At 41.0% G+C, this 26771-nt stretch overlaps 1 protein-coding gene across 3 annotated transcripts in view; it reads left to right on the top strand.

The window, feature by feature from the left end:
• The window catches only part of arhgap15 (Rho GTPase activating protein 15), a 781647-nt gene that overhangs the window by 423394 nt on the left and 331482 nt on the right, over nt 1–26771 (top strand). For all 3 annotated transcript variants that reach the window (XM_041201317.1, XM_041201315.1, XM_041201316.1), the window contains exon 8: nt 442–571. In XM_041201317.1, the coding sequence (XP_041057251.1) occupies nt 442–571 (130 nt within the window). The remainder of the gene's footprint in view (nt 1–441; nt 572–26771) is intronic.

Below are 26771 nucleotides of genomic sequence, written 5' to 3'. Positions count from 1 at the left end.
GCTGTCCACCCATTTACATTCTCAGAAGTATTTCTTTTCTTCCTCTTTCCTAGTCATCACACCATTCCCCAATCACAAGATTTGGAGGGAGACCTACTCAAAAGCCTCTATCAAGGGTGTTTTGGAACTAGCTGGTATGTGGTGTGCAAAGTGTCCTGGTTACATCTGGATGTTGGTTTTCCCTCTCTTGATGTGGAGGCAGCCCTTTGCTTGGCACCATCGCCTGTGATCTGGCACTATATGGGAATTTTGCTGTGCAAGGATTCGGAGGCAACAAAGCTAGTAATTCTGTATTACTCTAACTACTTTTATTCTTCTCCAGCTTTATTTAAAATTGGCCATTGGTAAATGTACTACGATCATAGTTTTCCAAATGTAGTAATGAGTATGTCTCCCACTATTTTCTCTTACTGATATCTACTTATGACATTGCACTTAAAGAAGGGAACCTCCACATCGGCAATCAGCATCTGGAAAAGCTCAAGCAGTGAAGAACTGAACAGGAGTGAGAGGGACAACAACAGCAGGTCAAATCCAAAAGAACCAAAGCCAGAACACAGAAAATCATTAAGTAAGCAATTTAGCATTACCCTATCTTGTACATAAGTTTCTCTTTAGAATATCACATGGAATCACATTCGGCAAATACATCAACTTTTTTTCATTCATTCATGAGATGAGAAGATCTCTGGCAAAGGCAAGCATTTATCGCACATCCTTCTTTGCTCTCAAGAGGGTGATGGGCCATATTTTTGAACCACTGCAGGTGTAGGTACACCCATAGTGCTGTTAGGAAGGAAGTTCCAGGATTTTGACCCAATGACAGTGAAGGAACAGCAGTATAGTTCCTGGTCAGGATGGTTTGTGGCTTGGATAGAAACTTACAGGTGTTGGTCTTCTAATGAGCCTGCATTGTTTTTCACGAAGGTAGAGGTCGTGGGTTTGAAAAGTGCTGTTGGCAAGTTGCTTGCTTTGTCCTGAATGGTGTCAAGCTTCTTGCATGTTTATTGGCGATGCATTCATCCAGGCAAGTATTCCATCATGCTCCTGACATGTTGATGGTGGACAGGTTTGAGGAGTCAGGAGGTGAGTTACCGGCCACAGAATTCCCAGCTTCTGACCTGCCCTTGTAAACAGAAACTGAGTGGAAATTCACTTACCATAAATCTTTCAACAAAAAGGCAGGCTATTTAGCCCATTTTGTCTTTGATGGCAGCAATTCCACATTGGAGCTATTTATTCAAATTCCATTTGCCTGTTCTTTCCCTGTACTGTGTATTTTTTTTCTTCAAGAGTATATCTGAGTAATTCTTAAAGTTTGCATTTCAAGTTTTAATAACCTGTAACTAGAAAAGGCATCTCTGCTATCTTGGATGGCTGTAAGTCTTCATGACATTGTAAAATAATCTATTCACTATTTCTGGTCTAAACTGTAAGGCCTTAATTTAAATTGTTTTAATTTATCACCCATGGCAAACAGTAATTTGATGCTAAAAATATATATTACTGACATATTAACATTTGATTCTTCTGTTAATTTTGTGTCAAAATCATTTTTGAAGTAAATAGCAATTTATCTTTCCATCCTTCCACAAATGCACACCACCAGAAACCTCCCACTTCTCCTCCACCCCACCCCTCAACCACCCACTGTTTCCTTTTCTAAACAAAATCAAAAAAAATCTAGAGTAGGTAATAATGACTATTGCCCCTTCCTGCATTACTTCAAACAGTTATGTCAACGACAACCGTTCCTGTTTTTAAAGGTGAACATTGGAAAATCATAGAGGCAATGAAAACAGACAAGCTAATCATCTGAAAAAAACATGCTAAGCTTTGCTCAACAATAGGTTCACAGCTTTGTCATGTCTGTTGTATTGCACAGAAATGTTCCACATTGTGATGCCTTACTGCTGGAAGTTGAAAGTAGTCCTAATCCCCTATAGTGTCTGCTGGGACTATGGATAAGCAAATAAGTACTTCTAAACTGTCAGTGTTTATTCTCATTTAGTTTACCTAAGATCTGGCAGACTTCTGCATCCAAGGTCAAAGTTTGTTCCTGTTATTTAGCAGTTTCTACAGGGGCAATTGTATGAATCTAGGTCACTAGACAGACAACTTATTGGTTAGGTAAAGCCATTGCAAATAAATTATATCAGACTTTGAAGTTCTGTCACGGTGCCATTGTCTAAATCTCAGCTGATAAGTTGGTATTGCAACCAAATTTCAGAATGGATCTGAAAGCAGAACCACCTAGGAACTGTGTGAATGAGATCAACATGTGATCTTATAAGGCAAGTGGAAATAGTATTGCTGTAAAGATTACAATTTAAATATTTCTTACAAAAGGATAGATTGGAAAATATATTTTGGTCTAGATATGCCTGGCATAGTGAATAAATGCAATATACATTGGTGAATTTCTTGGCAATGCCATCAATCACATTAAAGGAGAATTCCATGCCAGATGGAATTGAAAACAAGCCAGGAGACTATCGTTACAGAAAGTTCACTTTGTCTCGTATCTGAAATCAAACTGTTTTTGACTTTATAGAATTTGTATAGTGTGGTTACTCCAATATGTTACACTTTTTGAGAGCTGTGGCCAAGTACCATTTCAGCACTTCTTGCCCTCTTTTTGGTGATAACTGCATGGATAAGACCATTTTTGATGAAACATTTGATGAACTTGGTCCTTCGGACAATGCTGTTAATCATTTAAAGCAATAAACCTCTTTCAGAGTTCTTTAAAAAATTAAACTAGCAGCTACATGATGAATTAATATTTTTTGTGACTTATTATATCAGCAACTATATCCTATTAAATGCAAATAAGCTTGTCGGTGATGGATTAACATTTAACCTTTTCACTTTTTAATATATTTATTAGTATATAGTGGGCATTTTATATTTCCTAGTATTCAAGTGGAAATTAGTTCTGAGTGAATTTGTAGTGATTATATTAGATTCATTAGTCATGCAGTGTTGGCCATTGTAGGCCAAAAAATAAAGCAGCCCAAGAACAAACTAAAGACATTCCTTTTTCAGAACAACAAATAGATATGTTTGTGTGATTGCAAGACTTTCATCACACCTTATGGTATAAGGTTGCAATTATGAGCCAGTTCAACTTCACTGCGGTAGTACAATGTCAAATGACTCCCTTTCAATCACATACAAACATACATAAAATGTAAGCCATGGACATGGGTGATGTTGCTAGATATTGCCTAGATTCTGTTCTATTCAAAAATGCGATCTTTGAGGATTACCTACCTTTTTCTGCCACTTTCATGTGTCTACATTTTTTAATCAAATGTTGACATTTTCAGATTCTTTGAAAAATACTGTGACATAAGGTTGCTCACATGAGGGATGGCAAATATGCCAATGTTTAAAACACAGCTATAGCGTTGCCAAAGTATGGTGAAAAACTCACTGCTGACACTGTTAAAACTAAAATAGTGCCCTCTTTGGAATGCTTGGAAAGGCACTGGTATCATGCAAACCTGACCAATTTTCCTTTCTATTGATTTACACATAAGCAAATTTTTACATTACGCTGGAGCACTAGTAAATTATCAATCCTCAACCACAGGATTTCAAAACATCAGCTTTCCTTTGGCAGATGCCATTAATATTTTGCCTAATACTTGATAGGGAGTACATTGATATATATAAAAATCATGTAAACAGCTTCTTTGACTTGCATTGATGCTACTCCATGAATTTCCGATAAGATGAATAATTCAAATAGGGCAAGCCTTTTTTTTGTTCCCATACAATGATATATTTTACTATTGCTAGTGCTAGGCCTGACTCAGAAATGAAGAAGCTAGAGTAGCAGTCAACTTTGAAACTTCATAAGACTTCTGGCTATCAGTAAAAGGACAAGATTTTCTAAGCTAAGCAGTTCTAGTGGCATCTTAGTGCAGTGACACGTTATGTCACATCTACAAACAAGCTGCGCTGGGCATTGGATTTCAGTGAGCACTAATTAATTACTGTATTCCAAATAATCAAAAAATAATGCAATGGCCTGATATGTCAATGATACCTGATGTGTGTCTATTAGCTGATTTAAACATTGCAAAATGCAAGATTCATTATTATTTTTCTCAAGGTCATCATGACAATATTTCAAAACAACCAAAGCATCTAGTTTATATTTAGCCTATACCTTTGAATTGTTTGTACACAGCTTTTGGTGGATAAAACTGTTAAGATAGGTGTTAGTAAGGAGGTATAGTTACGCACTATTGTTGTATAGAGTTTCGTTCAGAAGTTTTTATGATACAATTTTGATGTATTGGAAATTTGCCAAATAAGGCAAACAAAAAGGAATAATGAAGCTTTCAAGTGAGTCCCCTCGTGGTTATATCAAGATTGAGCACTTGGTTCAATAACTCTAACTTAAGACACTCATAAAAGAAAGAAAAGCCTGTAATTGTCAGTCTCATAGTTAATCCTTAGCCTTGTGTCATTTTTCTATACATGGAATTTAAAGGCTTCCTCTGATACACAGGGGATCAGACTTTACAGACAGGTAGGCTATTCGGTAAATGCTGCCGATTGCAGTTATGTGGTACTGATGTTTGCTTTGAGAAAGGTTTCAACAAAGAAATCCTTTTGCAGCTCAAATCAGAAGTACTCCCTGTGGTGCTCTGTACTATTCCTGCCCTCTTTGTTGTTGCCTTTTTCTCCCGTCAGCTTATATTGAAACCTGGCATTTGAAATCAGACTGATATTTGATGATTAATCCTCTTTTTATCACGCTGCGAAAGCCATGTTTAAATGCTGGAATAATTTGCACATCATTTAATGAATGTTTGCTTTGAAACACTTACCTTGGTCTTTTTATTCTTTCTTCTTTTCCCCTGTAGATTTGTACTGTTTGTTTTTGTTCTGCTGAAAACAAATCGGCCAACGTTGCTGTTGTCTTTGGATCATCAAAATTATTCAAAGGAAATCTGCACAGAAATCTATATTTGTTTGAATTAACAGTCAACTTATTTTAAAAGATGGTGCCCATAGTCAAACCATCTAGTTTTACATATAGTTATCTAACTTTTGTAAACTTCCTGAGTTCGGCCTTGGTCATTTTTAAGTTAACTGGCTGTGGGAGTTAAACAATTTTGGATTCACTATTTGATTATTTGTAAGTACTACTCACCTCAACATGCAATGTTTGTAGCAGTTGACCATTATTTGTCAACTAGAGCATTTTCAACAGTTAAACAGCAATGAGCTTGACCATGTATTGGCTTAGGAAATAAAAGTTACAGTAGCTTTTCATTGGTGCAAAGACCTCAGTGCATTATAGAAGTATCCCCCATGTTGCTGTTGCTATAGAGGAAGCATATTCTCATAATACATTCCAATTAAGCATGCTCAGTTGACTAGTGAGAGAGACCCATTGAGGATAGGCTGAATGATTGAAGGATGAGACAAAAGCTTTTCAATCGTTTTGATGATCTCCAATTCAGCAAGACAGTATTCTTGCAAGTGTTGCTATTCAGTCAAACTTCAAATATCATATTTTTCAGTATTTCTTTTGATCTTGTTTACCAAACACTAGGCCCTTTAAACCATAGATTAATACTTTTTATTTTCTAGATCACTGACTTTGACATGGGATCTCAAATCATTGGAGAGCACCATATTAGCAAATCCTGTAGTATGCCAGGGAGATTTTTTGCACAAAAGGATTTAATGGAATGAAAGCAGTATGCTCCCAAAATATCACTCAGACTTTGAAGACTCTTGATGTTTCTAACAAACTTCAGTGAAAAAATAGCATTTGGAATGTTTAATTAAAACGTTTATTATAGACCAGTGAATTTTTTCACTTTAATTTGCACCTATTTACACACAGGAATGGACAATATTTACAGATTATAATTAAACAATTGAATAATGTTACTTACTAACTCAGAGGAATAATATTGGAGAGAAAGGCTTATTGCCATCATTAATTCAACGGAATGTTTCAGGTGTATGTCTGGGCTTATGGCATACTATGTAAAATGATGACTTATTTAGATCAGTCAATCAAAGAATTAGATGTATTAATCTTTAGTTTAAGCATTTATTGTTCGGTAGACATTATTATGACAGTTCAACATTCTGTCATCCAGCAACCTAAGTGTAATGGATTTTAGCTTTATCACCTTTTAGTTGTGAGATGGAACCCTGATTTATTTTTACAACACTCTTTGCTTTCTGCAAAACAGTGAGCTGGGTAGGAGCGACAATCATCACCGGATTGCTGCTGCACCCTGAAATTTGGTCAACCCGACACTGCTCCATATTTCTACTGGGGTCTTCCAAAACTGGCTGTCCCAGAAATGAGCAGTGCAGAGTCTACCTGAGAACTTCATTGGACCATAGTAGAGTCAGGGGAAGACAAGACAAGTCTTTGCCATATGGTAATTTTAAAGGCCCAGTCTAAATATTCGTGAATAAATGTTAGTGAATGGGTGAGTGTGTAGTTGAGTGGGCGAATGAGTAGGTGGGTGAGGTGGGTGGGGGAAGGTGGATAGATGAGTAGGGGAGCAGGTGGGTAGGTGGATGAGCTGGGTGGGTGGGTAAATGGGTAGCGGCTACGTTTATGAGTGGGTAGCTTGCTAAGTGGTTGGGGTTAGGTGGGTGAGTGGATAGCCAGGCCGGGGGGATAGCCAGGTAAGGTGGGAATGGAAGTTTGAATTGGGTCGAAGGGGTAGTAAGAATGTCAAGAGGGTAGTTGGATAGTAAGGGGGCAGTCAGCGGTGTCAGGGGGGAGTCAGGTGGGGTCGGGAGGGTATCGGTTGGTCACAGGGGCTAGTCAGGAAAGTTAGGTGGTCGGGAGGGTAGTTGAGTGGTCATGGAGGTGGTCGAGGTGTAGTCAGGTGATCATGGGAGTAGTTGGGGTGGTCAGGGGTTAGTCGGGGGTTCAGAGGAGTAGTCAGGTGGTCGGGAGGGGTCGGGAGTGTAGGAGGGAGGGGTTGGATGGGCAGTCATGTTGTTGGAGAAGTGGTCGGGGGTCATTTGTGGTGTTACCCAGGAGTTAGACTAGATTTTATTCTGTCTAACATTTCCTGGGTAATTATCCAGGTAAGTACAGTGGAACCATCTGAAGTCTTTGAGCCCAACTCATGATCGGAGATATCATTAGGATCACAAGCAGCAAGAGAATTGCCCATCGGAAGTTGAACCTTCCTGGGCAATTCCAACCTATGTCCCAACCAACTTGTCAGGGGGTTGGGAACCTGAGAGAGAATTCAGACAGGAGCAAAACAAAGCTAGTAATGGGAAGTAGAAAAGTAATTATTAAAAGTGGAAAGCATTAGAAACAAATGCCAATACAGTCAAATACAGTCAAAATACAAAATTGTGTTAAAAAGGCAGAATTAAAGGCACTCTACCTGAATGCACGCAGCATTCGCAACAAGGTAGGTGAATTGATGGCACAAATAGCAGTAGATGGGTATGATCTAATTGCCATTCTGGAGATGCAGGGTGATAAAGGCTGGGAACTGAATAATCAAGGATATTCAACATTTAGGAAGGACAGGCAAAAAGCAAAAGGAGGTGTTAATAAGGGTTTAGATTAGTACATTCATGAGAAAGGATTTTAGATCAGAAGAACAAGATTTAGAATCAGTTTTGGTGGAGCTAAGAAAGAACAAGCTGACATTGGTATGTGTTGTTTATAGGCCACCAAACAGTAGTGGTAATGTAGGGCCAGGTATAAATCAGGAAATTAGAGATGCATGTAACAAGAGTAATACAGTAATCATGGGCGACTTCAATCTATATATAGACTGGGCAAATCTAATAAGTACTAGTGCTATAGGGAATGAATTCCTGGAATGTGCAGAAGATGGTTTTCTAGAACAGTATGTTGAGGAACCAATGAGGGAACAGGCTATTTTAGATCTAGTATTATGCAGTGAAAAAGGACTAATTAATAATCTTGTTGAAAAAGAACCTTTAGGGAAGGGTGATATGATATGATAGAATTTTCCATTTAAGTTTGAAAGTGATGCAGTTCAATCTGAAATAGGGTCTTATAGCTTAATAGTTTACTTTGTTCAGATTTGAGGGGAAATTTGGTGATGGTGCATTGGGAAAATACAATAAAAGCTATAATGGTCGACAGGCAGTGACCAGTATTTAAATAATTAATACATACAGCAAGCATACATTCCTCTAAGGCATAAAACACAACAGAAAAAGTGAGTCAACTCTGACTAACAAAGTAAGTTTAGTTTTGTATTAGGTCAAGGAAGGGGCTTATAATGTTGCTAAGAAGAAGTGGTAAGCATGAGGATTGGAAGCATTTTAGAATTCAGCAAATGAGGACCAAGAAACTGATAGTGCAGAATTCTCTGGTCAACGAGCAGGGGCGGGGCCTGCTCACCCACACGTAAAATGACACTTGGCGACGTTGGGCGTGCGTCCCAATGTCACCGTGCATCATTTAGATTGTCAGTTCGGCAGGCGCGCAGAACTGTCAAAGGCCTAGGCCATTTAAATAGTCATTAACTCAATTAAATGAGCTGCCCATCCAACCTTAAGGTTGGATGACAGGTGAAGAGCCCAAGCGGCCTTTGCATTTCTCATGAAACCTCATCCAAAGACGGGATGAGGTTTCATGAAGTGTTTTAAAATGTAATAAAAATTTTTATATTATTTCTTTGACATGTCCCGCTCATGTGACAGTGTCACATGAGGAGACATGTTTCAAAAGTTTTTTCCTTCCTAAATTTAAACTTACACATGTCAAACAGATCTCCCTGAGGCACCTCACCCCACCTCACACCCGCACAGGGAGTGCACAGCTCTTCCGGGCGCATGTCACGATGGGCGGGCCTTAACTGGCCTGCTCGTGTAAAATGGCAGCGTGTCCCCGATCGGGGGCGCCAATCGGGTTTGCACCCACCTCCGCCCGCCCCCACACAGGAGGAAAATTTTTCCCACAAAGAAACGGAGGATAGAATATGAATGTAAACTAGCAAGAAATAGACTATAAAAAACATCTTTAGGCATGTAAAAAGGAACATATTAGCAAAGAAAAATGTGGATCTAATACAAGCAGAGACAGAATCATGCATAATGGGGAATAGGGAAATGGCAGAGAAGCTAAATGATTAATTTTTGTCTGTCTTCATGGAGGAAGATACACCTTCCAGAAATAATGGAGAATCCAGGGATTAGTGGGAATAAGGAAATATAAGAAATTAGCAAAATGTAGTACTGGAAAAATTAATTGGACTGAAAATTGATAAATCCCTGAGAGCCAATGTTCTACACCCCAGAGTGTTGACAAAAGTGGCTGTAGAGATAGTGGATACATCTTTCAAAATTCTATAGGTTCTGAAATGCATGAGAATGGGGGGGGATGTTATTTTCTTTAATATTTTTGGGGAATATTGTGTTATTCTGTGAAGAAAGAAGAAAGCTGTGTGCTTGTGTGTGTAAATTATTTAATTAGGTTGGAGAAAGGTTACTAAAGACAAGTTGCCTGGGAGGTTAAGACATGAGAGGATAGAGGTACTAAGTGTGCATTAGAAATTAGAGGTTATGGTGGGTTTGAGGTACAAGTAAATAGGTTGGATCTAACATTTGCATTTTTAAATAAGTTGCGAGTTTGTAAGAATATCAAAGGGAAGCCAGACGTGACAATAATATTTTTTACAGGAATTCCATGAGCAAATAGAAGAGGGTACATGACATTTTATTGAGCTGAAAGCAGGGACAAAATAGAAACATGAAAGATTTTATACTTGGAAGGATTTGAGTTTCAAGGAGGTGTGAGAACAATGGAACCTGAGGTGAAAGGTATTGTGGGCTGTTGGTGTTTGGCTGTGGGCTGTTGACTATATGAGGATGGTCTCATGGAACAGCTCTAGGCTGGGAGAAGATGCAGTGTGAATCAACCATCCAGTCAAGCCAGAAAAATCTTGGGCTGAAAAAAGCAGTCTTGTTCTGAAGCCTTGGATTTCCACTGCAGAGTAGAAGAGAGTTTAAAAGGTTGTGTGGTATGCCTTTATTAAAACTACAGTGGTTTGCCTTGGGTAAAATTACTGGATTTTTATAGTTAAACATCTATAAGGGAGTGTTGCCTGGAAAGTGTTTACTTGTGGGTCTGACCAAGCAGGGAGTCTTTTGGGGGAATGTTTTATAAAACTAATTTTAACTGTGTAACAATAATCTTGTGTGCTTAAGTTTTCTTTTCTTCTTGTTAATAAAACTTTTACTTTTAATTGTTAAAATCCCCAAGTGTCACTGGACTTCTTGCTGCTGAGATCAGCATGTTTTCTTCTTGTGTTCAGGATGCAAAAAAAAAAGGCTATGGACTGTGAGCCAAGTCTACCTCTGGAATTTGGTTTACTCAGCAATTAACATTTGCTATGGTCAAAACAAATGGTTCTTGCAGACGGGAAGGTAGCAAATGTAACCCCACTATTTAAGAAAGGAAGAAGAGAGAAAATGGGGAACTACAGGCCTGTTAGCTTGACACCAATAGTAAGGAAATACTGGAATCTATCATAAAGGATGTGATAACTGGACACTTAGCAAATAATGATCTGATTGGGCAGAGTCAACATGGATTTATGAAAGGAAAATCACATTTGACAAACCTGTTGAAGTTTTTTTGAGATATTACTAGCAGAATAGGCAAGGGAGGATGAGTGGATGTGGTGTATTTCAGAAGGCTTTCGATAAGGCTCCATGCTGGAAATTAGTAAACAAAATTAGAGCACTTGAGATAGGGAGTAATAAATTGGCATGGGTTGAGGTTTGGTGAATGGACAGAAAATAGAGAGTAGGAATAACGGGCCATTCTCAGGTTGGCAGGCTGTGACTAGTGGTGTACCACAAGGATCAGTACTTGGGCCTGAGCTATTCACAATCTATATCAATGAGTTGAATGTGGGGACCAAATGTAGTTTGTCAAAGTTTGTGGATGACAAAGAACTTGGTTGAAATGTATGTTGTGAGGATAATGCAAAGCGGCTTCAAGGGGCAAAGTGAGTGGGCAAGAACATAGCAGATAGAATATGATGTGGATATGTGTGATGTTATCCACTTTGGTAGGAGGAATGGAGGTGTGGAGTATTTCTTAAATGGTGAGAGACTGGGAAGTTTTGATGTCCAAAGGAACCTGGGTGTTCCTGTTCATAAATCACTGAAAGCTAACATGCAGGTGCAGCAAGCAATTAGGAAGGCAAATGGTATATTGGCCTTCAACTCAAGAGGATTCGAGTACAGGAGTAAGGATGCCTTGCTTCAATTGTATAGAGCCTTGGTCAGGCTGCACCTGGAGTATTGTGTACTGTTTTGGTCCCCTTACCTAAGGAAGGATATACTTGCCATAGAGTTAGTGCAGTGTAGGTTCACCAGTCTAATTCCTGGGATGGTGGGACTATCCTATGAGAAGAGATTGAGGTGGCTGGGCCTTTATTCTTTAGAAGAATGAAGGGTGATCTCATTGAAACTTACAAAGGCTAGACAGGCTACATGCAAAAAGGGTGTTTCCTTTGGCTATTTGGGAGGCTGGGGGAGGGCCCTAAAACCAGGGGTTAAAGGGTGGGCCATTTAGGACTGAGATGAGAGGAATTTCTTCACTCAGAGGGTCGTGAATCTTTGGAATTTCTACCCCAGAGAGCTGTGGAAGCTCATCGATTGAGTATGGTTCAAGACAGATCAATCGATTTCCAAATACTTATGACATCAAGGGATAAGTGGATAGTGCAGGAAAATGATATTGAGGGAGACAATCAGCCATGATCTAATTGAGTAACAGAGCAGGCTCAAGGGACTGAATGGCCTACTCCTGCCCTATGTTCCTATCTTCTGATGTGCGTCTCATTCGTACGATCCAGAGACCAGAAGATCTTTTCCTACATGAAGTTTCTGTTTATTGTAATGGGCACAGCTTTTTAAACATACACCTTTGTGCAAAGTATAGCTGACTCACCATTGCTTGTATTACTTTCTCTTCTCAAATTAGCTTCCATTAAGATACAATATATACTGCAATTACAATCAGAAGTTTCAGGTAACTCTGTTACTTCAAAACATGACAGGATCGTAATAAAGGTTTGTTTTATGTGTTTGTAGCAATTGTGGGCATAGCTTCTCCTATCTATCAGGGGTCACATGATGTTCCTGGAGGCTCCAACCAATAAGCCCTAAGCTCGGACAATCTGGGGGCGGGGTGGGGCTTCCTGACCAGAGCCCTGATCGAGCATGTAGTACCTGAAATGCTCCCTGTAATAAAGTTTATCTGTTCCTTTTGTTTAAACTTGTCCGCTCCATCAAGTCATAACAGCATTATATGAAAAACGTGCCAAAATATTCCATTACCTAGATCAAAAACAAGTGACCAGGTTTCCAGAAGCTTTACAGCACTCTTTGATCACTGCCCCAAACGCATAATGATAAAATAAAACCACAAAAAGGCAACAGCAAAAAGGATTATTGGCGTGGAATAGAAACATGACACCAACTCAAACAAATGAAGCAAATGCAAATCAGACAAAAATGTTGATTTACCACATGCTACATTAGACTGTGATCAGTATCAGTAGATTGCAGCTATACTGCTGACTATGCCTTAAAGAGAGCTCGTCATGAAGAGCTCTTTGGTTAATTTTTCATATTATGAGAGACAGACAGCAGTTTTGCTTCTGTCATCATTAAAAAAGTGTTAAAGGCAAGCTTATCAAGTCCCCAAGAGATCCAGCGGCTCCTTGGGATACATTTAAAATTTAATTTTTAACTGTAATGATTTAAACTATTTCTCCAATAGTTGTGGGGAAGCAGTGTAGGTCAGTGCATAGAAGTGATAGGTAGTGCAAGATAGTGAAAGTACTGCTTGTACAATGAACATATAGGACTGAAAAGGATTAGTGCAGTGTATCTCAAGAAGGGTGGAAGAAAATGCTTGCCCATGGGACCATGGTTGGATGTAGCAGCTAGTGAAAGTGGCAGCATTTGTATGTTTTTGCCTTAATTTTCTCACTGCTTTGAGCCTGTTTTGAGCCTGCCATGAAAAATAGGGAGAGATTGAAAGAGCAGGGGGTCTTCTAAATGGTGGTCATGAATGCAGACAGAATGAACTACCAGTGCAGACAAGATGGGCTGAATGGCCTCCATCTGTGCTGTTACGATTCTGTGATTCAATGGCTTCCTGTTCAAGGCATAACCCCTCTCCTGCATGACGGCAGCCTAGATGCCTGATTGCGCACGGAGCCTCCCCCTTCGCACATCCTGCCAGGTAGCTGCTAATTGTCCAACTGTTGCTTGATTCCCTTGCTCAGGCGGCCGGGACGGGAATGAGCAGACTATTCACTTACCGCTCCGCCTCCCTCAATACCTTGGAAACCATAAAATCCAGCCCATATATGACTCCACTATTTGTTCATCGGACTTCGTATGAACATGAGTCGATGCCTTGAAATCATGCCAAACATAATATCAGGGTTCAATTTAAAGATACCCTGTAGAATCTTGGACATGTGCTACAAGATCAATAAAAGATGCCTTGATAAAAGTTTGCATGGCACTATTTGAAAAAGAGTAGGAAGTCCTCCTGGCTTCTAGAACAATACTTACCCTTCAGCCAACACCACTGAAAGAGTTGTTTGTCGGAACTTGCTGTGTGCAAACTGGCTGCTGTGTTTCCCTTCCAAACAACAGTGACTACTGCACTTCAGAAATAAACTGTTGGCTGCGAAGTGCTTTGTGCTGTCCTAAGGATATGAAAGGCATTGTATCATTACTAGTTCTTTTTTTACTTGCAATCTCTACTGAGCTGCTTTCTCATCAGTGTAAACGTTCAGTTTTCAGTTTCCTCTCAAAGTTTGAATGCCTAATTCATGATAATAGTTGGAAAAACTCAGCAGGTCTGGCAGCATCGGCGGAGAAGAGCACAGTTGACGTTTCGAGTTCTCGTGACCCTTCAACAAAACTAAGTAAAAATAGGAGAGGGGTGAAATATGAGCTGGTTTAAGGTGGGGGGGTGGGGGGGATGGAGAAGGGGAGGGGGGATGGTTGTAGGGACAAGCAAGCAGTGATAGGAGGAGATAACCAAAAGATGTCGCAGACAAAAGAACAAAGAGGTGTTGAAGGTGGTGATATTATCTAAAAGAATGTGCTAATTAAGAATGGATAGCAGGACAAGTAAGGTACAGATAGCTCTAGTGGGGGCTGGGGTGATATAAGGCTAAAAGGGCATAAAAGGTATGGATTTAAAAATAATGGAAATAGGTGGGAAAAGAAAAATCTATATAAATTATTGGAAAAAACAAAAGGGAGGAGGAAGAAACAGAAAGGGGGTGGGGATGGAGGAGGGAGTTCAAGATCTATAATTGTTGAATTCAATATTCAGTCCGGAAGGCTGTAAAGTGCCTAGTCATAAGATGAGGTGCTGTTCCTCCAGTTTGCGTTGGGCTTCACTGGAACAATGCAGCAAGCCAAGGACAGATATGTGGGCAAGAGAGCAGGTTGGAGTGTTAAAATGGCAAGCGACGAGGCGGTCTGGTTCATGCTTGCGGACAGACCGAAGGTGTTCTGCAAAGCGGTCACCCAGTCTGCATTTGGTCTCTCCAATGTAGAGGAAACTGCATTGGGAGCAACTAATGCAGTATACTAAATTGGGGGAAATGCAAGTGAAATGCTGCTTCACTTGAAAGGAGTGTTTGGGCCCTTGGACAGTGAGGAGAGAGGAAGTGAAGGTGTTGCATATTTTGCGTTTGCATGGGGAGGTGCCGTAGGTGGGGGTTGAGGAGTAGGGGGTGATGGAGGAGTGGCACGGTGACGGTTACACCCAACATCACCGCGCATTTCCCTCTCACCGACAGGAAAATCCTGCCCTTTAAAATATTTTGGGTCACTGACATTTCATCAGAACTGGAAAATGTAAGAGATGTTAAAGGTTTTAAACAAGAAGAGAATTAAACTAGGTAGAATGCTCTTTCAGAAAGCCAATGCAGACTCGATGGGCTGAATAGCCTCCTTCTGCACTTAAAGATTCTGTAATTCTGTGATTCTGAGAGGCAAGGTGAGGAGGGGGTAAAGAACAAAAGGGAAGGTCTGTGATGGAAGGCAGGAGAGATTAAAGCAGTTGAGACATAACAAATGGATCCAGTAATATTTTGCTTTTGTATTAATATATTTTTTGTCCGATTTATAATAGATATATAGCTCCTTGGTTTTTTTGTACCAAGCCAGGCAGAGAAGTGGATAAAGGTAAAGCTTTCAATTTAAGTCCAATATAAGAAAAGGTTGAATGTAGAGAAATGCAGTTATAGGTACAGTCAAATTTACATTAAAGCTTTCTGACCTGTTGAGCAAAGCATCTCTGTGATAGGTCTGAAACTGTGACTGAGTTAGTTGACTAGTTATTCTTGGGAAGTTTAATGTCTCTGATGTATTCAACCTTTAGTACCGGATGCATGCTGAAATGAGTGAAAGTCTAAAAGTGTGTTATGTTGCCCAAATTTTTCTGTCAGCTCAAGAGCGACCATAAACCATTGCTTTGTATAACTGTTGGCAGGTATCTCTCCATCAAATTGTCCATTTAAGATTAAGCAGCTTCTCTAGATCACCAATGTGCTCTTAGTACATTCTGCTGAATATTATCATGTCAGCCACAAAATAACAGCCTTTATCATGGCCTTGTTTTCCTGTTTGCAAAAGCTTACATATGTATCAACATCCACTGTGTCTTTAATGCACAGAGATGAACTCCTAAATTCTGAACAAAACTATTCCACTTTTTCTACACAGGACTGTTTTGCAAATTGCATCAGGACAGACTATATCAGACAATTAGACCTCCTTTTCTGCTGTCTCTGATGGGTCAAAATCAGGGATAAGTCTAGAAAGGAGTGCTATCAATATATTGGGCAATGACTTGACATATCTGCGACTAATTATGTCATAAGACTTTGTAAGCCGTCATTATATAAAATAATACGGTTAACATCTTATTTTTAGACATTTCTTCTTGTTGTTAATTCTGAACTTGTTTTGAACCTTAAAATTAAAAACAAAACACTTACAATATTTGTAACAAGGGCCATTATACATGCATGCTTGCTTGTGTGCATAAGTAACGCAGCATTACACACAGACTTCAGCAGGTTCCAATAAATCCAGATTCTGTGGATTTGTCTGGCAGGAATCAGTAAAGCATTGATTCCCAAGGGGCATAGGAAGACTTGATATTTCCACAGTGGCCCCCAAATATTGTTAAGCTGGGTTAATTTACTTCTGAGTTCCTGCCACTCTTTCAAAAGATATTGTGGTGATTAAGTCTTGTAACCACTCATGGAAGTTAGAGGTAGATTGGCTTCATAATTCAATATATATATTGACTGAAGGATCATTTCAGTTTAGTTTGCTGGATGGCACTGTCTGTCGACAAAGGGAAAGGCCCTCATTTTGTTTTATCAGTATCAAGAGAAAAATCCAGCCAGAAATTTTTATGCTTGGTGTAATCTAGTCCATCACATGAATCATTATGTTGGAGAGTTTGAAAAGTCAGCATATGCCGATATATTTTGATAAAAATACAGATATAAGTAAATAGGGCAGATAATCCTGAAATAATGAACTTGTGTGTCATATTGGTGCTTAATCCTATATTTCACAATGCCTAATATCTAGCCTGAATAATGATGATTTTTGAGGAAATACTATTCCGCTATTTTTCAATCCATAATAAAGACTTTATGGTTTGAAGCGTTGATTGTTGAATATGTTCCATCAGGCAGCAGTCATGGGTTCTTAACTGTACATCTTTTTCTTTAAAAAAAAGTTAATTTTGTGTTGATAAAGATGTGCTGCTGCAGCGCTGTTTGTTGTATGGCGCTGTGGCCTTGGAGCCCATCAGGAATCTATTATAACCTAATAAAAAAACATGCTTGGCTCATAATTTACTTCTTTAAGTCACTGAACTTACTTCTTCAGGTCACTGAAATTATTATTGATTTTAATCAGCACTGCAGTGGCAGCCAAAGTAATATACAGAAGTTTTGCTGTGATGAATGTAATACCTTTTATGCAGCTATTAGGTGACAGATTTTCCTTTTTTCCTCAACCTTTTGAGACTGCATGGCTTTCTTCGTAAAGTGAGGAATAGAATGCTAATGATGGGCACAATGTGAAACAAAGTTTGTAAATGAGAAACAAAATCAAGCTTATCATATTCAATACACAAAACTTTTGAAATTATTAAGCGCTTTGTTCACTTTAAAATATGTTTTATTGCATCAGGAAAATATGATTTACCACTGTTGTATTTCAGATTTGGTTAGCGCACTATAATGGGCACAGTACTGCCTGCTTTCTTATATGAAAGAAACAAATTATGTTTAAAAATGAATATTTAATAAAGCGTATCTGTTGAACAGAGAATACAACAACATTTGGCCTCTGAAGGTGAGATCAGCATATAAGGAACAGAGGATCTGGGCATAATTGTGTTTCTCAATATGTTTGTCACTGCAGTCTTCACAAAGGAGGTTTGTGGTCCTGATCCTGCCACGAAGGTGAATAAGGCACTGCGAGAGTGCACAGCAGAGACAACTGTTAATAGAGAAAGCAATATTATAATTAACTTGAGGCACAGAGCATAGATAAGGAGCGGGACCAGACAGCATGTATCCAGGGATTACAAATTAAATAATAAAGAAAATAAGAATTCTGTACTGGAAATATTTAGTAGTTTCATGTAAACAAGAGTGGTACAACTAGAAAATGGTTAACTTAGTTAATGATAAGATTGTGGTTTTGAGGAAAGAAAAGCAAACCAAAGAATAACAATTGTCATACAGCTGTCCAGTTACAGCACGGTTGATGAAATGAATGGCCTTTTTTAAAATTCAGAATGTTATCTTATTCTTCAGGGTATATGCCATTTAAGCAATTAATATTTAAAAGACAAATAGCTGATTTTCCCCTGCCTGGCAGGTTAACTGACAAGAGTTGTGAAGATTTCATGGACCTTCAAAAATGGCAGGCAGGACCCAGGTCTGGAAGTCTTGCCCTCATTTCTGGCAGATCACATTTTCATTGATACGATAAAGAGGCCGGGCTGTGACTCACACATGGAGGAAACCTGAGCTCAGCAGGCCATTTGAAACCCGTGCTGAGTTCAGACAGATTCCACTTTTCACTGTATCATGAATCTCAATCCACAGTATGGGAGTTACGAATTTTTAGAGTGAACTTAAATGCTCTAAAAGGGTGGAGAAAGTCTGTAGGACTGTTAAGCTATTATGTTATTTATATTCCTATCCCTTGAAAAATTAAAAAAAAACAGACTGCCTGTATCAGTGAGAGGTTAAAGAAAACCCAAGCTGGGAAGTTATTTAAACCTCCAACTCTTTAAAAATTAAAAAAAAAAACAAATAGACTGCTTGTGTCAGTGAGATATAAAAACAGTCTGATCTAGCAGTTACAAAAGCTGTTTGTTGACATTAACTTAAGGGCTATCATTATGTCATTATTAATGATTGGCTGCTTTCCACAACCTATCACTATCTCACTTTGATTGACAACTCAAATATATTATTAAAGGGTTAGCTTTCATTGATGTAGGGTAATGAATACAAATCTGTTTATAAGGAATTAAGTACTTGAGGAGATTTAAATGTTTTAAATGGCCTTTCATGAATGAGACTATTTTTTCATATGGTGAAGGCTGTAGTAGATACTTAGAACTTTATTTTATTTTGTGTCAACATGCCTCCTGAGGTCTGCCCATGATGGATACTGGGTGAATTGGCATGAAGGTTATAAGGGCCAAAAGCAGTGGTCGATTGGCATCGGTTGGTATGAGTTGATGCTAAGTTGGCATTGGGGATGAGTGGGCACATGTGTTTGCAAAGCAGATATGAGGGCCCAAGGGAGCTGGGTGGGGGCATTATTTGGCATGATTGGGGCATGGGGAGTGGGTCAAAGTCGAGGGGATGTGAAGGATGGGGCTAGAGGACCTAAAACATGAAAAAATAATTAGGGTAAAGTCCCAGAGAACAGAGACGGGCCCCTTAAACAGCTGCCTTGGTAATTTTCAGCCCCTGTGGGCACCACTGACCTGCGTCCGAAGGCAGTGGACCTGACTCCATCCTCCATCCACACCCCCAGAATGAAGGTCCCACCATTTGGGGGAATTTCTCCTGAGGTGAGTTCGACGAGCTGGGATGTTTCCTGACTCATGCTAACCCCCACAGGAGTGAAGATCCAGACCTGGGTTTCAGCCTTAGACAATAAAGTTTGAAACCTTGGTGGGAGAGGGAGATAGCCACTACAAGGTCACTTTCCTCAAAACAAGGCATCAGGGAACCTTTTACCATGGCCCAAAGGAATCTCATAACCACCGTCTTAGAACTGAATTTTGACAATGGGGATTAGGTCCTGGCCTTGAAACCAAAAACAGGAGCTGACCCTGTACCTGGATCATTTTACCAGATAGAGCCAAATATCAGGCTGCTTCCGGGGCCACCATCCAATGAGTATGACCACCTACCCCCAGAGCTCCCGGCCCAATTAGTTTGGCCATTAAATGGCTCAATTGACCACCTGGTAAGTGGGCACACTGCTAGTATTCCCAAGGCTGGCAATATGCCATTGCAGCAGGAAAACATTGGGCTCCCCTCCTGACTTCTTCTGCCATATTACCAGCCTTTCCACTCCCAGCCCCTCACAATAGGGTTGGGGAAATCAGCCCATGCGGTCAGTAGTTGTAGTAGCAAAAGAATTCTACGAAATGGAACAGCATGCTACTACTTTGTGACCATAACAGGCATATGGCAGGTGGGAAGGACAGCAGCTGACAGCCATCCTAGAAGGAGCAGGGAGACAGAAATTGATCTCAGGCACGTAGCAGGTCCGTCCACTGGGCTCAGGATGGACAAGGAGGGACAGTCTCCTCCCTCTACCAGGCCAGGTAGTAAGCTTCCTCCCCAGGATTTAACTGGCAGGTTGTCTACATGGCCTGGCCTCTGGCCAGTAGTGATGGGCTGAGGCCTTTAAGTGGTCCTTAAGTGGCCATTTAAGGGTCTCAGTTGGCCCGCAGGCAGGAAGGCCGTCCCCAACCCTTCCTATGCAGACTTGACTGGGAGGAGTCAGGAAGACTACAGGGTCTCTATCCTACACATACCCATCCCATTACATCGACCCTCTGCCTCCCAGCCCATCCCCAGGGGCTAGGGGTTGGGGGAGCATTAAATTCCACCTTAGTTTTCCACTTAAAGCCAGCAATGAATCACTGAGGAGAGACAGAGCTGCTCTTGAATTCAGGCCATAGAGTTGAAAGGATATTATGATAACCAATTGTACCACACAGTTCCCCACACAACCCCTCAATAACATAATTTCTTTCAAAGAGAACCCAATCACTTTTCCTTGCTATGTAACCTCAAGAGATGATAATTTAGGTCTCCCCATCATTCTCTCATGAATACTTTTAAGACATATTCCAAATCTCAATGACACAGCTTAAGTTATGCAGTATAATAGTTACATAAATCATAGTTGCTGACTTCACTTTGCTAAAATATCTTCCATATATTCACAAATGGCTTGGCCTGTGACCCCATTGTTTATACAGCGCATGGGACATGTTTATTGACTCTTAAACTGGGTAGTTTTGATGTATATTGCCTAAAAAGACAATCTCAATGAAGCAATTTCTAGTCTAGAAAAAAAATCATTTCATTGTGTCTATATTGTGATATTGGGAAAGCAGTTTAATTGAATATAAGTTAGTTCGTTCAGGGTCTGCAAAATAAATTCTTCCCTACATTAATAAAAATTGACTTCTGAAGACAAATATTTGAAATGCTATATTCACAAGTGCTGTATAAACAATGAGACATAAATTGGCTTATTCAGTGAAGATCAACAAAATCATTTGAAAATATATTAGTCTGCAGTGAAGTCACATACTCTCAGGTCCACTGGATCTTTCTTTATAGCCCTAAAAGTTTATGTATTTCAGTTTATTTTTTGTGTACTGGCACTTCTTCTTTACTTGTTGAAATTCTTCTTCGGCTTTTGCCTCCCTCCCCCCGCCTCCCCCCGCCTCCTGTGTAAACATTGACTCAAATGATGGTCCCAAGCCTGCACTTACCGGCTGTGGGACTGCCTCACCAATATTCCCAGAAGTGACCTCCTAATTGGTTGCCTCCAGGCTTGCCTTCCAATAAAGGACAGTAGGCAGGGTGTTGATACTGCTAGTCCAATCAGAGGGCCGGCAGTTCTGAAGCCTCGCCAACCTTACCATGAGTGGTAGATGCTGCTGAGACAGCTTCGAGAATACAAGGGCACTTCAAAATGAAAGTGCCCTCAGAGATGAAATTTTAATTTTTTATTCCACATAGTTGAGGGGGAAGGCCCTGCAGGAAGGAAGGGAAATCCCTCCAGATGTAGCATTCGGGTGGGGGGGGGGGGGGTGGTGGGGAGGGGGGTGGGGGGTGGGGATCAGATGCCTTTCTTCCCCAAAGCACCATTTTTGGAGCATGGAGCCTTGGCTCCAATGATCCCCTAGACGGTCACAGGGAGGCCGCCTCCATGAAGCTGGCTGCCTCCACAAAATTCTGTGCTGAGTATCAGAAGGCTGCCTAGTTGTGTCTGTTCCTTCTCTGTCAGCAGTGAAGTACCGGCTTCCATCAATATTACAGGATTTTCATCAAGAGTTCAGAGCACTAGGTTTGTTTTTTCCCTCCCAGGGCATAAAGTTTAGACCCCAAGCACTCAGCTGGCCGAGACCAGTCATCCCAGCACAGATGGGGAATTGAGTCAGTGGCCTTCCTGATTTCTGGGGCTTAGTTACTCCGATGATAAACTTGCTGCATCATTCAGGTCGTGCATATTTTTCATGTTGCCTCTAGTCATTAAACAACAGAAATCTGGAATGCTGCAATGTGAGAAAGGTCATCAGTATCACCAAGTATCGCACAGAATGATAATAAATGAACAGAGGAATACCAAACACTTGAAATATTACTCCTTGGATTTTGATAAAAATGTAAATCATTTAAGCTGTATAAAGTCATAAACAAAATATGGGTGAGAATCAAACCCGTTTTGTATTGTTATTCCTATATATTTCCCAAAGGGAACTGTGCATGTCAATAACATAATATTCCACACTAATGGGTCAGCATTTTGGATAATGGTAGTGTTTGTTAACAGTTATCAGTGCAGAAAAAACCCTTACCCCTGCAGTCCCTCCCTTATCCAAGTCCCGTTGCTAACAGGCTAAACTGGGCCACTTTCATCTCAACAGTCCTACTACCACTAATGAAACAGATTTTGGTCATTACATCATGCAAGTAGGAATTTGTGCACAAACAGAACTGATTTCCTTTAAGTGTTAGGTGTAGCATTAAGGAGTGAGGAGATCAACCCAATTTAGTTTCATTAGCAAGCAATATTGTTCGGAGCAGGATTAAGCGGAGAGGTAAAGCGATAATGATGAAAAAAAGAGGGAAATGGTAACAAAGAGCAAGAGGGCAGAAACTGGAGGAGGCCTTCGGAGTCAGGGAGGAATTAGTGTGTTAACATTAACTAAGAATGGGGAGAGAGAGCATAATCTGCACAGGGAGAATGCCAGTTAATTCATCCACGGGATGTGGGCTTCACTGGCTGGGCCAGCATTTATTGTCCATCCGTAGTTGCCCTTGAGAAGGTAGTGGTGAGCTGCCTTCTTGAACTGCTGCAGTCCATGTGGTGTAGGTACACTCACAGTGCTGTTAAAAAGGGAGTTCCAGGATGTTGACCCAGCAACAGTGAAAGAATGGCAATATATTTCCAAGTTAGGATGGTGAGTGACTTGTAGGGGAACTTCCAGGTGGTAGTGTTCTCATCTATCTGCTGCCCTTGTCCTTGTAGTTGTGGGTTTGGAAGGTGTTCTCAAATGAGCCTTGCTGAGTTTCTGCAGTGCATTTTGTACATGGTACACACTGTTGCTACTGTGCGTTGGTGGTAGAGGGAGTGAATGTTTGTGGATGTAGTGCCAATCAAGTGGGTTGCTTTTTCCTGGACCGTGTCAAGCTTCTTGATTATTGTGGGAGCTGCACTCATCCAGGCAATTGGGGAGTATTCCATCACATTCCTGACTTGTGCCTTGTAGAAGGTGGACAAGCTTTGTGGAATCAGGAGGTGAGTCACACGATTACTAGCCTCTGACCTGCTCTTGTAGCCACAGTATTTGTATAGCTAGTCCAGTTCAGTTTCTGGTCAATGGTAACCACTAGAATGTTGATGGTGGGGGATTCAGTGATGGTAATGCCATTGAACATCAAGAGGCGATGGTTGTATTCTCTCTTATTGGAGATGGTCATTACTTGGCACTTGTGTGGCATGAATGTTACTTGCCACTTTGTCAGCCCAAGCCTGGGTATTGTGCAGGTCTTGCTGCATTTGGACATGGACTGCTTCAGTACCTGAGGCATTGCAAATGGGTGAATATTGTGCAATCATCAGCGAACAACCCCACTTCTGATCTTATGATGGAAGGAAGGTCGTTGATGAAGCAGCTGAAGATGGTTGGGCCGAGGATACTACCCTGAGGAACTCCTGCAGTGACGTCTTGGAGCTGAGATGATTGACCTCCAACAACCAAAACCATCTTCTTTGTGCTAGGTATGACTGCAACCAGTGGAGAGTTTTCCCCCTGATTCCCATTGACTCCAGTTTTGCTAGAGCTCCTTGATGTTGCACTTGGCGAAATGTGGCCTCGATGTCAAGGGCAGTGACTCTCACCTCACCTCCAGAGTTCAGCTCTTTTGCCCATGTTTGAACCAAGGTTGTAATGAGGTAAGGAGCTGAGTATTCCCACCAAAAACCAAACTAGGCATCAATGAGCAGATTATTGCTAAGCAAATGCCGCTTGATAGCACAGTTGATGACCCCTTCCATTACTGACCAATGGGGCGGTAATTGGCTGGGTTGGATTAACCCTGATTTTTGTGTACAGGACGTACCTGGGCAATTTTCCACATAGCCGGGTAGATGCCAGTGTTGTAACTGTACTGGAACAGCTTGGCTATGGGCGTGACAAATACTGGAGCACAAGTCTTCGGTTCAATTGCCAGAATGTTGCCATGGCCCATAGCCTTTGCAGTATCCAGTGCCTTCAGCTGTTTCTTGATATCACGTGGAGTGAATTGAATTGGCTGAAGACTGACACCTGTGACGCTGAGGACCTCCCAAGGAGGCCAAGATGGATCATCCATTCTGCAGTTCTGGCTGAAGATTGTAGCAAATGCTTCAGTCTTATCTTTTGCACTGATGTGCTGGGCTCCTCCACCATTGAGGATGGTGATACTTGTGGAGCATTCTCCTCCAGTGAGTTATTTAATTGTCCACCACCATTCACAATTGGATGTGGCAGGACTGCAGAGCTCAGATTTGATCCATTGGTTGTGGGATCGTTTAGCTTTGCCTATCGCTTGCTGTTTATGCTGTTTGGCATGCAAGTAGTCCTGTCTTATAGCTTCACCAGGTTGACACCTTATTTTTAAGTATGCCTGTTGTTGCTCCTTGCATGCCCTCCTGCACTCTTCATTGAACCTTGGAGAAGGAAGAGTACCAATTAAATTGGAAGAAATGTTGGTGTAAATTAGTGAGGTGAAGACAAGTAACTCTTTGAGTGGACAGTGGAAGAAGAGTAACTTCTTGAAGTGGGGGAGAGCAGGCGGCCAGATTGGATTGGAAGGAAAGAAGGAGATGAGTGTGGTATATACACTGGAATGGCATCCACCACTTAATGGTAATGTGTTGTTGAGGTCCAATTTTGGTGAGCCTGTAGCACCCACTCGCAATGTGCCACCTATATAAGGCCAGAAACTAGGACTGGGAAACTAAATTCATTTCCAACCCAGTTTATAGTTCATAATTGTTATCAGCACAGAATAGAAGTCTTACTCAACAAGTAGCAGATCATTTGGTGTAAGAAATGGAAATGTCATAGTTCTGCACTAGGGGGTGCTCTTCGAGAGTTGTTAAGGTGCATTGTTAAAAGATTCAAGAGAGAGCTTCTCCTTTCTTATAATCTACATTATACCTGATCTGAGAGTGCTTGAAGCTTATGCTGGCAAAGTATTACATTCCATAGTGTAATTTCCTTTGAAAGGATCCTAAAAATCCTACTGTCTAATTGCACCTGTTGGTCCCTTCCTCTGCCCCCAAATTCCTGCTAAATTTCCTGTTTAGCGTTCATCTCTGGGAACACACTCTGGGATTTCCTTTTTTTTAATTTGAAGAGAACAATAACATGATGCCTTGTTGCTATGTTACACAGAAATGCAAATAGGGTCTCAAGAGGGGCCTGGAGTAGAAATTTTCCCCATTTTGCAGCCAAAACATCTCAACAATATTGGGGGCAATACCTGAGGAAACAACCAGGATGAGAAACTTTCTTTTATTGTGGTTTCTGTTTTAAACCCACTTTGATTTAAAAAGTTTAATGCTAAATTTGGGTTCTTAGACTTTTCTTTCTTTCAGTGCATGGATTTGATGTCTAAATGCAATCTACTGTGAAGGAAAGGAAATTTTTTTTTAAAAAAGAATGCTTCTTTGAGGGATCATTTTAGCCATACAAACAGGCAAAAAGTCTTTTTGGTTAGGTTAGTGAATGCCATTTCTAGTGTCTTAAGGAATGATATTTAAAACTGGAATAAATACTCTAATCATGCTTTAATGGGTAAGCTACTTTTGATAAGTTCTGCTAATAAGCAGAACATAATTATATAAAATTTCTCAGATTGAATGAGTTAGTAATCTGGACCTGAGTGGCATGTGAATGAAGTACCCCTCACTTCCTCAGTGGCAAACGCAAGTGGCAGTTAAATCATGTAGGCCATAGGTTCTATTCTGCATGTATGCTAAGTTGGGTGCAAAAATTAGCCAAAGGGTGAATCGTCTGTGCCCGCTGGCGTCAGGCTTATTCAGTGGCATGAGTGGACAACATGGCGGGAAGGCCAAAAATCGGTTTCACGACTTTGTGAAACCAGTTTGCAATCGCCCACTCTGCCTGCCAATGGTGGGCTGTGTTTCCCACCATTGGATGTCGGGAACTGCAATGTAATGCACCAGCATATTATTTTAAGGCCAGCCCCCCAGACTCACCCCCCAGCACATTCCCCGTCCACCAGCTGGATCATCCGCCCACATCGGCAGGAAAACATGCCAGTGTGGAACACATCTTGACATGTGTGATGTGCAGAAGTCGGGACTTACCCACCAAGGCCTTGCTCACATCGCGGAAATCCAAGAAGCAAAGGGTACTGGAGCCCAACAGCAACTGGTACCTGGATGAATGTCCATGACATGCTGGGTGGATTGTCATGGACACGGCTCTGCTGCGATGCAGCTCACGGAAGTTGGAAAGTCACCGTTGATGCTCACAATGGGCGATGATCGAGGGGTTGGAGAGGAAGGTCTAGGATTGGCTGGGAGAGGAAGAGGTGTCGGGGGGTAAAGTTGGGAGGGGGGGAATGAAAGTGTCAGGGGGAGGTTGGGAGTGGAGGGAGGGAGTATAGGGGAAGGAGGGGGTACTGGGGGAGAAGATGGCAACTGGGGAGGTGGGTGTAAGGGAGGTGGAATGTGTTTGGGAAGGAGCGGAGAGGGGAAGGAGTAAGGCTGGAGGAAGAAGTAAAAGTGGAGGAAGGGGTCAGAAAGCGGGAGGGTGTCCAAGATGGTGGTGGGGGGGTGGGTGGGTTTGGAGGAATAAAGGTGGGGGTGAAGGGGCTCCAAGGGGGGAAGGG

The sequence above is a fragment of the Carcharodon carcharias genome, chromosome 12 (assembly GCF_017639515.1).
Source record: "Carcharodon carcharias isolate sCarCar2 chromosome 12, sCarCar2.pri, whole genome shotgun sequence".
Lineage (NCBI taxonomy): Eukaryota > Metazoa > Chordata > Chondrichthyes > Lamniformes > Lamnidae > Carcharodon > Carcharodon carcharias.
The sequence above is the reverse complement of the archived record's forward strand: the minus strand, read 5'-3'. Positions and strand labels throughout refer to the sequence as shown.